The sequence below is a fragment of the Theropithecus gelada genome, chromosome 6 (genome assembly GCF_003255815.1).
Source record: "Theropithecus gelada isolate Dixy chromosome 6, Tgel_1.0, whole genome shotgun sequence".
Classification (NCBI taxonomy): Eukaryota; Metazoa; Chordata; class Mammalia; order Primates; family Cercopithecidae; genus Theropithecus; species Theropithecus gelada.
Window position 1 is genome coordinate 90,109,202 of NC_037673.1, and position 14,935 is coordinate 90,124,136.

At 36.7% G+C, this 14,935-nt stretch overlaps 1 protein-coding gene across 1 annotated transcript in view; it reads left to right on the forward strand.

Annotated features, from left to right (window-relative positions):
* The window catches only part of SLF1 (SMC5-SMC6 complex localization factor 1), a 74,488-nt gene that overhangs the window by 16,358 nt on the left and 43,195 nt on the right, over nt 1-14,935 (forward strand). Inside the window, exons 5-6 of the mRNA XM_025387615.1 lie at nt 7,123-7,285; nt 13,343-13,486. Coding sequence (XP_025243400.1) covers nt 7,123-7,285; nt 13,343-13,486 — 307 coding nt within the window. The remainder of the gene's footprint in view (nt 1-7,122; nt 7,286-13,342; nt 13,487-14,935) is intronic.

A 14,935-nucleotide genomic window follows, 5' to 3' on the forward strand; every position in this document is an offset into this window, starting at 1 on the left:
ATTTGTCTATTAACCACTGCACTAGTGATAAAATTGCTTCACACACCACCATTTTAGTCCAGAATATTGTGAATATGATTCTACATTACTTAGATTGTTAAGTTTTATACTTTTGTATGTTTTATGTTATTGATTCGTGGCCTTTTGATATAACTTAAAGAACTTTCTTTCATAATTCGTATCAGTCAGGCCTTGTCATGATAAACTACTTTACTTTTTGTTTGGGAAATTTTTAATTTCTCTGTTATTTCCGAAGAACAGTTTAGCCAGGTAAGTAAGGTATTGGCAGTTTTTTTCCTTTATCACTTTGAGTGTATCATGGGACTCTTTCCTGACTTGAAGTGTTTCTGCTTTCACATCCACTGGTAATTATGTTCAGACTCTTGTGTGTGATATGTTTCTTATCTCCTCCTGCTTTCATAATTTTTTTTTGTCTTTGATTTTTGATAATTTGATTACTATATACCTTGGTATACTCCTTCGGGTTAAATTTGATTAGAAACCACTATGCTTCTTGTCCCTGGATGTGGCCATCTTTTCCCAGATTTCAGAAGTTTTCAGCCATTATTTCCATAAATATGCTTTCTGGTTCTTTTGCTCTATCTTCTGCTGACCTAATTTTGTGCAGTTATTAGGTCTCGTAATTCCCATTGACTTCATCCTTTTGGGGTTTTTTGCTTTGCTGACTGGAAAATTCTTTGAACTCACTGATTCTTTCCTCTGTTTGATTAAGCCTGCTGTTGTTGAAGCCTTCTGTTGCATTTTTCACTTTAGTAATTATATTCTTCATCTCCAGAATTTCTGTTTTGTTTTTGTTTATTCTTTTTATTTCTTTGTCAGACTTCTTGTACATGTAGTTTTCCATATTTTAGTTTTTAATCTGTATGTTCTTGTATTTTACTGATTTTTTTTTTTTTTTTGAGATGGAACCTCACCCTGTCACCCAGGCGGGAGTGCAGTGGCACAATCTTGGCTCACTGCAACCTTCTCCTGGGTTCAAGCAAATCCCCTGCCTCAGCCTCCTGAGTAGCTGGGATTACAGGCACTGGCCACCACGCCTGGCTAATTTTTTTTGTATTTTAGCAAAGATGGAGTTTTGCCGTGTTGGCCAGGTTGGTCTTAAACTGCTGACCTTAAGTGATCCACCTGCCTTGGCCTCCCAAAGTGCTGGATTACAGGCATAGGCCACTAAGCCTGGCCTGAACTTCTTTAAAGGGATTATTCTTTGTCTATCTTTCTGTAGATCTATAGATCTCCATTCCTTTAGAGTCCTTTGTTGGAGCTTTGTTAATTTCTTTGGAGGTGCCCTGATTCTTTGTAATCTTTGAGTTTTTGCATTGGTCTCTTCATTTGTGGAGACAGCCACCTTGTCCAGCTTTTACAGGTGTTCCTTGGCAGGGATATAATTTCACTGTTTAATGATCACTGGGAGATCACTGCTTGTGATTCTGTATGGGCTGGTGATGACTCCAAGCAGGTGGAGCTTGCTTTCTGGTACTCTGTATGGCTGGGCTGCTACCTTTGCATTGATTTTGGAGAGGAGACTGTACTGGTTGGGCTCTGCTGTTAGGCAAAACCACTGGCTGAGCTCTGCAATCAGGCAGAGCTGCAGGCTAGGCACTGCAGTTGCCTTCAGTTGGGCCAGGGTCAGGGTGTATTCCCTGGCTAGGTATACCAATATTTGAGATCTGCAGTTGGACGAGGTTGCAGATTGTACTCCAAGATTAAGTAGAATTGCTGCTTAAGATGGATGGGCCTAACTGCTATGCTTACTACAAATTACAACTGGGGTTTGCCTCACAGCCTTGGTGGGGTCTTGAGGTGGGCTTTGAAGCAGAGCTGAGCACTGTTCAGAGTTCTGAGTGTGGCAGAACTAGCCTCTGTACTTCACTGAAATACACTGTGGTTGGCATCTCCTTCCCTGAATGGAGTCTTTGGATGTGTGTTAAGGCTGTACTGAATGCTGTTTAAACTCCCACATATGGCAGAACTAGTCCCCACTCTGCCGAAATGCAGTGTCATGGTCCTTTCCCTTCCTAAGAAGAATCTTGGCATGAATGTTGAGGCTGCGCAAAGTGCTGTTGAAATTCCCAGTTGTGGCATAACTAGCCCCTGGTTTCTTATATTGGTGGTGTGGTGAGTGTCTCACGCCCTGGGTGAGACCATGGGGTAGGGTTTGAGGCTGGGCCTGGAGGCTGCCCGTCTAGGGATTTGCGCCAGGTAGAACATCTCACAATAGCTTTGCAGGTGCTATGCTGTTGACTGATACTTCTGGTTTGGTGCCATTAATGGCAGGTATGTTGCGCCACCACCAAGATTTGTGCACTGGTTTTTGTGAGCTCTACCTCCTTGCTTTGTTTCTATCTGACCCCAGGTTGTCTAGCTGTGCCATTACCCCTTGTCCTCTCTTTGAAGTGATACCCGAGTGGACTTCCTGAGATGTATCTCAGCATTCTATAAAAGCACGATGCCCGCCTCCAGTTCTCTTTGCCTACAGTAGTAACCATGAGCCCTGGAGAATCCTTTCTCTGTGGCACTGTGCCAACTTGGGTAAGGGAGAGGTGTGGTGGGTCAAAGTGAGACCGTTTGCTTTTGCCCTTTCACCGTTTTTATGAAGTTCTGTGGTTTATGCAGGTATCCCAGGCTTGATATTAATTGGATTTGTCTAATACTAATATAGCCACTTTAGTGCTCCTTTAAGAAACATCAGCATGTACATCATTTTATATTCTTTCACTTAAAATGGGTTTCTTGTAGACATTCTAGAGTTGTGTCTTAAAAATGTAATTTGATGATTTCTGCCTTTAATTGCATTGTTGAGGACATGTACATTTAATTAACAAATTGAATTAAATCTAGTACCTTGCTGGTTATTTTCTTCTCATCTGCCCTTATTTTCTTCTTCTTCTTCTTTTTTTTGGATGAAGTTTGACTCTGTCGCTCAGGCTGGAGTGCAGTGGCTCTATCTTGGCTCACTGCAACCTCTACCTCCCGAGTTCAAATGATTCTCCTGCCTCAGCCTCCCGAATAACTGGGATAACAGGTGCACATCACCATGCCTGACTAATTTTTGTGTTTTTATTGGAGACGGGGTTTCACCATGTTGGCCAGGCTGGTCTCGAAGTTCTGAGACCAGGTGATTTGGCTGCCTTGGCCTCCCAAATGCTGGGATTACAGGTGTGAGCCCATGCACCCAGCCATCCCATCATTTATTTATTCTGCTTTCCCTTTTTCCTTGACTTCTTTTCCACTAGTTGAGTGTTTTTAATGGTTTCCTTTAATGTCTGTATTAGATCTCTTTATTTAATGGTTGCTCTAGTATATACAGTGTCCATCTTTAACTGTTCATAGTCAAATGTCAAATAGTATCTTTTTGCATGTAGTGCAGAAACCCTAAAACAATATACAGTTGAACAATGTGGGATTAGAGTGCTGACCCCCTGTGCAGTTGAAAATTCATGTATAACTTGACTCCCCAAAAACGTAACTACTAATAGCCTACTGTTGACTGGAAGCCTTACTGATGACATAAACAGTTAACATAACTTTTGTTATATGTATAAGAAAATCATAAGGGAGAGAAAATATATTTACTATTCATTAAGTGAAAGTGGATCATCATAAATGTCTTCATCCTTGTTGCCTTCATGCTGAGTAGGCTGAGTAGTAGGAAGGGTTGGTTTTCCTGTCTCAAGGGTATCAGAGGCAAAAGAGGTGGAAAGGGAGGCAGGAGAGGCAGACACACTTGGTGTGTAACTTTTGTGGACCTGTGTTGTTCACGAGTCAACTGTATTTCCATTTGTTCTTCTTACCCTTTTTTCTATTGTTGTCCTTTTTGTATTATAAACTTCCAAATACATTGGTAATATTTTACTTTTGCTAGTCATTTACTTTTAAGATGATTTTAATGAAATATATGTTCAGTATTTGACTTCAAATTACCATTTCCTGGCATTATTAGTTTCTTTGTGTAGCTCCAGATTTTCCTCTGGTATCACACTTTTTTTTGCCTAAAGAACTCCTTTTAACAGTTCTTATAATGTAAGTGTGCTGGGAATGATTTATCTCATTTTTTAATTGAGAAGGTGTTTAATTTTGGAAGATATTTTCACTGCATATAGAATTATGGATCGACAATTTTTTCATTTTAATTCATAATTATAAAGATTCTGTTCCATTTTCTTCTGGCTTACATAGTTCTGATGAGAAGTCAGCTGTCATTCTTTTCTTCTCTTTGTTTCATTTTGTCTTCCCTGATTTTCTTCAAGATTTTCTCCTAGCCGTTGGTTTTTACTAGTTTGATTATGATGTGTAGTACAGTGCTTGTGTTTGTGTATTTTATTGATTTATTTTGCTTGAGGATCTCTGAACTTGTGTATGTGGAGTTTTTTGGTTTTTTATTAAATATGATACTCTCCAGCCATTATCTTTTTAAATATTTCTTCCTTCATGTTGTTGTTCTGGAACTCCATTGCATGCTTTTTAAACTATTTGATTATTTTCAATAGCTATTGCATGATTTATTCTTTTTTTAAAAAAAGTTTTAGTTGGGATAATTCTATTGACCAATCTTAAAATTCAGTGATTCCTTTTTCAGTTGTGTTCAGTCTGCAGATGAGCTTGTCAAAGAAATTCTTTGATATAATGCCTTTTATTTCTACCGTTTCCATTGAACTCTCCAATGAATTCCTCATTTCTTCAAGTACGTTGTCCACTTTTTCCGTTAGTTCCTTTAACACATCAGTCATAGTTACGTTAAAGTTGTTTTCTGATAATTTCAACATGTGGGTCATATTTCAGTGTATATTGTTGATTCCTTTCTCTTGACAGTGGTTTGGTTTTCTTCTTGCCTGTTTTGTATGTTGAGTATTTTTTTATTGCATGACAGATATCATATGTACAAGAATATTGATAGAGGCTGATGTGAATAATATTTATATCTAAAAAGTAGGCCCACCTCTTCTATAAGGTCGTTAGTATGGGTGATTGAGTTAATCTTGTCAGTTATTGAGCTAGTGCTATGGTGAATGTTGTTGCCTTCCCCCCTCCCCGCCCCACCAAAGCTCATGTTGAAATTTAATTGCCATTGTGACAGTATTGGAAGGTGGTGCCTTTAATAAGGAATTAATGCCATTATCATGGCACTGGCTTGGTTATAAAAGTAAGCTCTTACACGGTCTCTCTTGCTCTTCTGCTTATCTCCATGAGATGATGCAGCAGGAAAGTCCTCATCAGATGCTCTTAGAGTTTCTGAAAGTCCAAGAATTAAAACTTATTTTTCTTACAAATTGCCAAGTCTTCAGTATTCTGTTATAGCAGCAGAAAACTACAAGACAGCTGAATTTGAGTATTGTTAATTCTGTAATCACCATCAGTGCATCACTTCAGCTTATAGCAGTGGGCTCCACTTTCTTTGTGCTTATTATGGGGACTGGACTGGAATGCTGGAGGGTTTCTCATCACTATTCTTGCTCTGCCCTAGCTTTCAGCAATCCTTGAACTACTAGGTCATAGAAGGTGTCTCTTTTCATACTCTTTGTTTCTCTGTTGTTACTCAGCTTCAGATCGAGGGTGTGGGTAGATATATTCCCAGTTTTGCTAGACAGATTTCACCCTTAAGCATTTTCTGTACCATTGGTCCCTGGGTTTGGGTCTTTCTCAGCGTTTGTGTATCAGCCTTCCGTGGCAGCTAAATTCTGCCTTGTACATATAGGCTGTGGCCTGGGCAAGAGGGTTTCCAGCCTCTCCTTCAGTATTAGATCTCTGCTGTGTATTGATACAAGATCTGGGACCTAAGTGACATTACTTCTGCTCCTTCAGGGAAGATGTTTTTTGCTTCTATCCCTCATCCAGAAACAGTGGGTATTTTTCCCCGGCTGGGCAGCAGCAGATTTTCCTAACCCTTCCCTAAGGGCAGGTAAGTTTTATTTCTACCCCTCCAAGAGAAGAAGTGCATCTTTTCCTAGGTCCAAGGGCAAGACTGTCTTTTCTTACCCAGGTGACTTAAGGCTTTTGCTTTGTATAAGAGAACGGTCTGGAGAAGTGGGCCTGGTTTTATATCTATCCGTTAATGGCAGCCAGTCACCACTGGCCTGCTTATGCTGTCAAGGAGAGCTCCCTGCATTTCTCACCTGCCCTCAGTCTTTTTCATGAGCATTTAATGGAGTCATGTGGCAAAGAGCTTGCTAGCGAGGACAAGTTTCCCTTATGTCACGGACTTTCAGTTTTCTGAACTGTGATGCTAGCTATAGTTGCCCCTAAATTTTGTAAACTACTTAATTTTTACATGTTTTTATGAGAAATGTGTTGCTCCTTTGATCTGCCAAAAGTGAAATAGTTTGGGTGTTCAGTCTCTTCATAAAAGAGCTTATCCCTCTTCAGAAATTACCTTACTAGGTTGACTTGTTACCTTGGTTTTCTGATGGGGTCAATAAAAGTTAGGATTTTTTAGATTATTTGACTTTTTCTTATTGTTAGGTGGTAGCCTCTCTTGTGGCTTTCTGAAGCCTAAGCAGAAAAGCAGAACTTCATGAAATTTTTGTGATGTATGTCTCTCCTTGTGTGTGTCTTCTTAGTCTAAATGTAAAATGTATTTTTTAGTTTGTTTTTTTCTAATTTTGTCTTTTTATTTTGTAAAATGTATTTCTTAACATAGATCAAGGCTAATTTTTTTTTTTTAAGTAGTTCAAGGCTAAAATTTTTTGAAAGCTCACTTTTTAGGAGTGTTTGCAACTGGTTCCATATTTTGTGGTCCAGAATTACTTTCTTGGGAGTACATTACCTTTGAGAATAGCTGCTTTCTTAGACTTCTTTCATTATTCTTTTGGTTTATTGACATGACTTTTCCTTAGGGAATACTTTAATATTCTTGATCCCTAAAAGCCTTTCCTTTATCAAGAGATGGATGGGTAGAAAGACTACTATGACTTCTTAAATATCTGCTCTGAACAATTTATAATTTAAGAAATTACTGCAGTATTCTCTGTGATCCTCAATTGCCCAAAGAAATTAGTCCCTATTAGAAAAGTTCATTCATACTACTAAGAAAAAATTAATTTAGATAATTTGACTAAATAAACTCAAATTTTCTAATACTTTTATACCATTTACATTTTTATTTAGAGTTTTGGAGGCTGGAAAGGCAAATGTTATTTTACCAAAAAGTTCACCAAGTGGAATAACTCATGTGATTGCCAGTAATGCAAGAATTAAAGCTGAGAAAGAAAAAGATAACTTTAAGGCTCCATTTTATCCAATTCAGTATCTAGGGGATTTTCTTTTAGAGGTAAGTAAAATAAATAGTAAACATTTTGTTTTGTGCATTCATTTTATAAAATATCAATATAGTGAAATATATATTAAAGTTGTGTTCTAAATTTTGAAAATATATTGATAGTAATTTAAATGATACCTTTTAAAGTCAATGGCTCTCAATTACTTAAATATTCATGAATACTTCCTATAGATTTGAAAGAAGCTTACTTGTTTAACATTAAGTATTTTAATGTCAGTATAAATAAAATAGTAGAATATATAGTATTATATAGTATTATATGAGAATTTGGGGGTTATTTTTCCTTTGGAAAAGAGAGAGCTATTTCTAAGGGTTTAGAAATAACTGTCCTGTCCTATTCCCCTACATCCTCCTCCTTACTTGGTGTGGATAATGCTCCTCAAGTTGTTTGAATGGGCATCAAACCCTAGAAGAAACTGTCCAGGAGATATGCAAACAAGAATTTTAAGAGCACTCAGGGTAGAAGAGAACCCTTAGTATGTCCAAAAACGACCTTGATGTAGGAAAAAATCATCTTCATTGTTTCCCATCTTGCAGATACCATTATGTTTTATCTAATACTTTATGTCAGAGGTCTGGGAATTACCCTTAAAATCTTTCTCTCCCTTACTCCTCACATCTGTCAACTTACTAAATCTTACTGATTTTATCTCAAATATTTCTTGAATCAAGCTACTTCTCTCCTTCTGTACTAACATCATACTGAATTTACCATGTTTCCTCTGCACTTCTGTACTAACATCATACTGAGTTTATCATCTTTCCTCAGCACTCCTGGAATAGGCTTATGATTATTCTTCCTGTAACTGCCTTTTTACTGTAATTTCCTAGTTACTCTTTCCTTTTCCTTTAGTGTATTCTAGTTCATTCAGAAAGAGCAATCAAAATGCTGTTTCTAAAACAATGTTGATCCTGTCATTCATCTACGTAAAGCCCTTCAATGGCTTTCCATTGCTCTTCGGACAAAGTGCTGAATCTCTAATATGGCTTACAAGTTCCCACAGGGTTCCTGTCATTTCTGTCTTTTCAATTGTATCCTGCTTCACTCTTATCTATGCTCACTATGCTATATGAAAACTCCTCCCAATTTCTTAAATAAGCTAAGCTACTCCTAACTCAGTGTCTTCTCGAAAGATATTTTCTCCTCCTGAAAAGTTATTCTCCACTACACCTTTCACTCTCTGGGTCTTCCTGCCTTCTACTCATCTTTCAGGTTCCTGTTACAGTGTTACTCTACAGGGAAGCCTCCTTGATCCCCTTACTCAGTGAAGTTCACCTATGTGTTCTCATAGCATTATTTAACTTGGTACTCCCTACAATTACAGTTAAGTAATTGACTGATTATTTGGTTAATATCTGTTTCCCCATGTAGACCAAAAGCTCCTTGTCATCAGGCATCATGTCTGTCTTTTCCATTTTTATATTCCGATCACCTCACAAAGAGCCTGGCACATGGGTTCTCATTCAATATTTGTTAATAGAGAATTTGTGAAAGATGTTTGAGTCTTCCAAAAATACGTGCAATATATCATTATGTAGTTGCCTTTCCCTAATGAGTAGCAGCAATGTATGTTGGAAATTTGACCTTAGTTCAAGGAATGGGTCTGCTTGGACTATAGATAATCTCATTGTCCTTGAAGTCATTAGTTAGGAATGAGCATGTGAACCAATTCTGATCAATGGGTAAGGAAAAGGGGTATGTAAGAGCTTCTAGGACGTTGCTTTCTCATAATGAGAAGAAAGCCACTGACGGGCTGACTCCTGCTAGATATGAGCACAGAAGAATGTAGCCTGAAATACTACTGGTTAACCATGAAAAGAACTAGCTTTATGGTGAAACCAGCCCTGTAGTTAGCAGAGTGTAGAGACAGAATCTAGACCCTGGCGCTACTTAAGTTGCTGGATTAAACAACACCGAAACCTGTTTTACCATTAGACCACATTGCTCTTCTGTGTGGTAATTCATTTCCATGTTGTTTAAGTTAGTTTGGGTTGGTTTTCTATTATTTGCAGCCAAAAGCACACTATCTGATAGACCTCTCTGAATAGTTTACATGTAGTATTAAGTATGAACAGTACGAAAGTTGTTCTTAACTAGATTAGTAAAGATATATTAATTTTCTTTTTTGCTTGGAAAATAATGCTTAAAGTGCAACATATACTGCGCATTATCTATAATCTTATTTTGCAGTAGTCTAACAACATTCATATCTGGCTGCTGAAATAGTGGGGGACAGCAATAGTATATCAATGAAAATAGCAGATAATCTCCAACTTATTATTTGGTTTTAGAATACATTGTTTTATAAGTTCTGAATTGAACAGCTGGGAGTTCATAACCAGTCCAAATAAGGAAGACATATTGTGATCACTTCTGATCACAGAAGAAGAGAAATTAGAAAGTTAACTTTATTTCAGTGTCTTTCATTTCTTCGATATAGATCATATTACAGTCCTCATTAGATGGATTTTGAAGTGTCATCCAAGAAGAGCTGCCATGTAAAATGAGTGAGTTAATAGTAACAAGCCAGGTGTGGTGGTTCTGTAATCGTGGCACTTTGGGAGGCTGAGGCAGGAGGATCACTTGAGGTTAGGAGTTTTGTAACATATCAAGACTCCATGTCTACAAAAAATTTTAAAAATCTGCTGGGTGTGGTGAGACACACCTATAGTTCTAGCTTCTCTAAAGCTGAGGCAGGATTGCTTTAGTCCAGGATGTTGAGGCTGCAGTTAGCACTATGATTGTGTCACTGCACTCCAGCCTGAGCAACTGAGCAACAGAGTGAGACCTTGTCCCCCTCCCCTTTTTTTTTAAAGTAGCATTTTTTAAAAAAAAGTTTTGTTTAACCCTCTTATACTTTTTGAAAAGCTTCTGAGTACCAGAATTAGAAATCTATTTATTTCAGCTTTATAGATATTTATTGAAGACCATAGCTGTACCAGGCATTATGCAATGCACTAGGGATATGAAAATGAATAAGACCATATATCGCACTTTGAGATGCTTACTATTTAGTGATGGAGGAAGAACATGGACACTGTTACTTGCAATTCATATGAATCGCACATTTGTAAAACTGTACAAGCTACAGGAATACAGAGGAACAAATGACTAACATATCTCAATTGTTTGGCCCAAGGAAAGTTTCATAAAAATGAGAGGCTACCTAGGAATACTGAAAACTTACCTTGACTACTTAAGAAAGAAAAATGAACTGCAGCAATCTTATGGTAATATATTAGGAATAACAGAAACAGCATAGACTTTTTGAGCCAGATCAACTAATTTGTGATCCAGATTTATAATGTAGTACTGTGACTATAGGAAAGTCATGTATTGTGTCCCTTAGTTTCTCCCTTTGTGTATAGAAGCTAATACTGCATTGCTTTGGTGGTTGTGAGAATTATTACTATTACTGCTTTGAGTAATAGTTACTGAGTGATTATTATGGGTCAGGCAGTATGTTAAGCATTTTACATGCTTAGTCATATTTAAACCTCATGTTCATGTGTGGTATGTATTATGACTCCATTTACTGTTTGGGATAAATTTTGAGGTAAAATGAAGGTAAGTAACTTGCCCAAGATCCCACAGCCATCATGTTTCAGAGCAGAAACTTAAAGCCAACCACTCAATCAATTTTAAGGCTTCTTTCCTCAAATCTTCCTTTCCTAGATCCTTTTCATCTCCCCATTTTGAGTATTATTGGATTTCCAGTCTCTTTGTAGGTAGTTAAAAAATAATAATGCTGTAATCGATACTATAAACGAATATCTAGTCATAGGGTTATGAAATGCTATTTAAGCATCAGGGTATAAATACAAGTTAAGAACCAAGTGGTGCTCAAAGGACTCCCTTTCTTATCTGTCTCTTCTTATGCATCTGCTCTAATCAGTTCATTCAAGTTTTGTGACAGATGCTTTGGCTGAATATTGGAATAAGACCTGGAGACCAGAGCATATCAATTACACCCAGCCAAAGATAGGAAACTAAGTCAAATATCAGAATCAAAAGCCAACTCTCATTGCCACAACTGTGTTGCCCTACTCCTAGATGATAGAATAAGTAGCTGATTCAGCAGGCTTTTAGTTATTCTTTAGTGCATAGCACTATCCTGTATAAAATATACTAGTCTTGGACTGGCTGTCCTAGATTATAAAAGGAGGCAAACACCTAACCCAATGCCTAGTACATAAGTTGACACTAAGACACTTATAAGGAATAAAAATGAATATTTATAGTTAAATAATTTCTTTATATTTCATAAGAGTCACCAATTAGACAAAAGTATTGTGGCTTAGAGAAAAATATTTGTGGATCATTTGTTTAGCTATATAGAAAATAGATTATTTAATTTCAAAACTTTCAAATGTTATACCTTCTGTATCAGATTGTGATTTTTAAAAACTTACATAGGGTACTAGTGTCATACATCCTAATTTACAGATTCATATGTAGCATCTGAAATGGACACATAAGTAAATATATTCAGGATTAAGAAACAGTTTATTTCTTGCCTCGTTGCTGATGATAGTGGTATGTTCCCTTGCATTCTCCGTAACGAGAATGTATATGGGATTAATTCATCCTGTATTCTGGGCACTTTTTGAGGACCTAAGCCTATGGATTTATCCTCCCATTGCCAACCATGTAAAATTTAAAGCCAGAAACTCATTTCCCCCCACCTGCAAGTTGCCCTTAACCGAAATTGTTGTTGATACAATCTTTGGTCCCAGGAATAGGAAGGGAGAAAAGTCTTTATTTTCTTACTTTTCAGTTTCACCTTTCTGAGTTTCTGAAAAAGAAATTCAATCAGCTGTTCTCAGGGATTTTTCTGTGGTTTCAGGATTGCAGCCTACTAAAAGAACAGCCCTCATTTTAACATAGGAAGCCAAGTGTGAGTGAGAGGGAACTAAAGATCATGTTATAGATCTTAACACATTTTTGGTTTTTTATAATTGTTCCCTAGGAAGACTGTGATTCTTCAGTCTCTTTGGGTAGAGATTGTGAATCTCTGAAAACAGCCTTTCTTTTTGTTTTTAGACGGAGTCTCGCTCTGTCACCCAGGCTGGAGTGCAGTGGTGTGATCTCGGCTCACTGCAGCCTGCACCTCCCAGGTTCAAGCACGATCTTGGCTCATTGCAACCTCCGCCTCCCGGGTTCAAGCCATTCTCCTGCCTCAGCCTCCCTAGTAGCTGGGACTACAGGCACACGCCACCACGGCCGGCTGATTTTTCTATTTTTAGTAGAGACAGGGTTTCACCATGTTGGGTAGGGTGGTCTTGGTCTTCTGACCTCGTGATCCATCCGCCTCAGCCTCCCAAAGTGCTGGGATTACAGGCATGAGCCACCGCGCCCAGCCTGAACAGCTTCTCATAAGTACATTTTGGGAACTGTCTTGAACTCACTTTTACTCCCAGCTGTTTATATTACTAAACTTACAGAATTATATGTATAAGTATATATGCAATAAATTTTAAAGTAATTATTAGAAGTTAATTTATGAATTCAGTTTGGGTTCCTTGACAAGAGAAATTTAGTTGTTTGAGATAGAGCTATGTTAAGATCATTGTTGTTCATTGCTGTTCGAGGAAAAGTATTGTGTAACCTTTTCCTCTCTGTGTGGGGTATACTTGCAAGTGAGAAGTCTTACCAGTAAAAAACTGAAAAATAATCCAAGAAAAAGTCTATCTATAATTGATGATTTGTAAAATCTAGATTGTAACTTTAGCTTGAACAGGGACTAGATAAAATATTTTTGTTCTTGGTTGTTCCTAAAAATGACTTGTTAGTAGATCAACAGAGCATTACCTTTTCTTGAGATATGCAGAAATCACTTTATTATTCAGGACCTTTGCTCTAAGAATTTTTTCCCTGAGAGATTTTTATCAGTGTTTAATATACTTTGATTTAAGAGGGTGCATTTTACCTACTTGTTTGACTAACAAAGTATTATGTAATTATAGTTAAGGCTGAATACCATAAAATGTACGTAGTATTGAAAATACACTTAGATGATTGCCTAAACCATTTTTACATACATACAGAAAGAAATTCAGAATGATGAAGATTCCCAAACCAATTCTGTTTGGACTGAACATAGTAATGAAGAAAAAAACAAAGATTTCAGGAAAGATGCAGAATTTCTTGAAATGAAAGGTGCCTTAAAAGAGACCATGTATAGAACCCAGGTAAACTTTATAGGTTGGAAAACATACATTGCTGATGTTTCTTGCAGAATTGTTTGAGAGGCAAAGTATGGTGGAAAAAAACAGATTTTGGAATCAGAAGGCTGGTATTTGAACCATGTGTTGATAGTCCATGACTTGAACATGTTAGGAAATTGTCCTTTGTCTCTGCTTTGGAACTCTTGTTGATGAAGTAATGTTTGTATGCGTCTGGAAATAACAGAGTTCCTTATATATAGTGTGTTCTCAACACATGGTAATTACTTAAAAACTGTATATTTAGGTAACATGTGTGTCTTATAAAGCATTTTTCTTACCTGAGAGCACAATATATATTTATAATTCATGTAAATTCAAGTATTTATATAGAATAAAATTTAAAAATACACAAATGAATTCTAGTTTGATTAACTTGTAAAACAATAAAACAGGAAGGACTTTGAACTTGGAGCAATGAAAAGTACCTCAAGAAAGCATATATGGTGGCTGTCAAGTACAACTTTTCAAAAAGCAGTAGCAACCACAGAAAGGACATTATTAGTTCTGCTCTAGAAGAGCTAATGTTCAGTTATGTTCAGTTTCATATTGTGTTTTATGAAGCAGTCTATTTGGTTAATTTATCAAATTATTAACTTGATAATTATTAGTCTAAACTAAAAGTTTTATGTATAACTAGGAAGAAATTCAAAATAAATTGTTTTTACCGTATCTGTCAAGTAGTTTTGAAAGCTAATTCTAGGAATAATTTGGAACTTTTAAAATTGCGTAGTTCCTTAAGAAATTGGATATGGCAAGATTTGCTAAAACTTTCCAAACTTAAAATATTTTTGCATTTTTTTCTGACTTTTCCAGTGTATATTGATATTTATGTGACTTCTGACTACTTCCTGTAATTTACTATATGTGCATGTTTTAATGAGAAACTTTTTTGAGTTGATGTGCCTATTGTGAAATATGCATTGTAAACCACAGTATATAGCATTTTTACATATAGAGAGGAATGTAAAATGATGATGGAGTTATTAAAATAAATTTAGTTTTGAATAAACATGGCAAAAAATAAAATAGACATTTAAGATAAATGGAAATTATTAAAATACATCTACAGTCATGTACACATAGTGATGTTTTGGTCAACAACGGACCCCATGTATGACAGTGATCCCATAAGATTATAATACCATACTTTTACTTACTCTTTCTATGTTTAGATACACTAATACTCAGCATTGTGTTACAATTGCTTATAGCATTTAATACTGTAACATGTCGTAAAGATTTATAACTTAAGAGCAATAGGCCATACCATATAGACTAGGTGTGTAGTAGACTATACTATCTAGGTTTGTGTAGGTAGACTCTGATGTTCGCACAGTGATGAAATCACCTAACGATGTACTTCTCAAAACATATCCCCATTGTTAAGCAGTGCATGACTGTATATATGTCTTC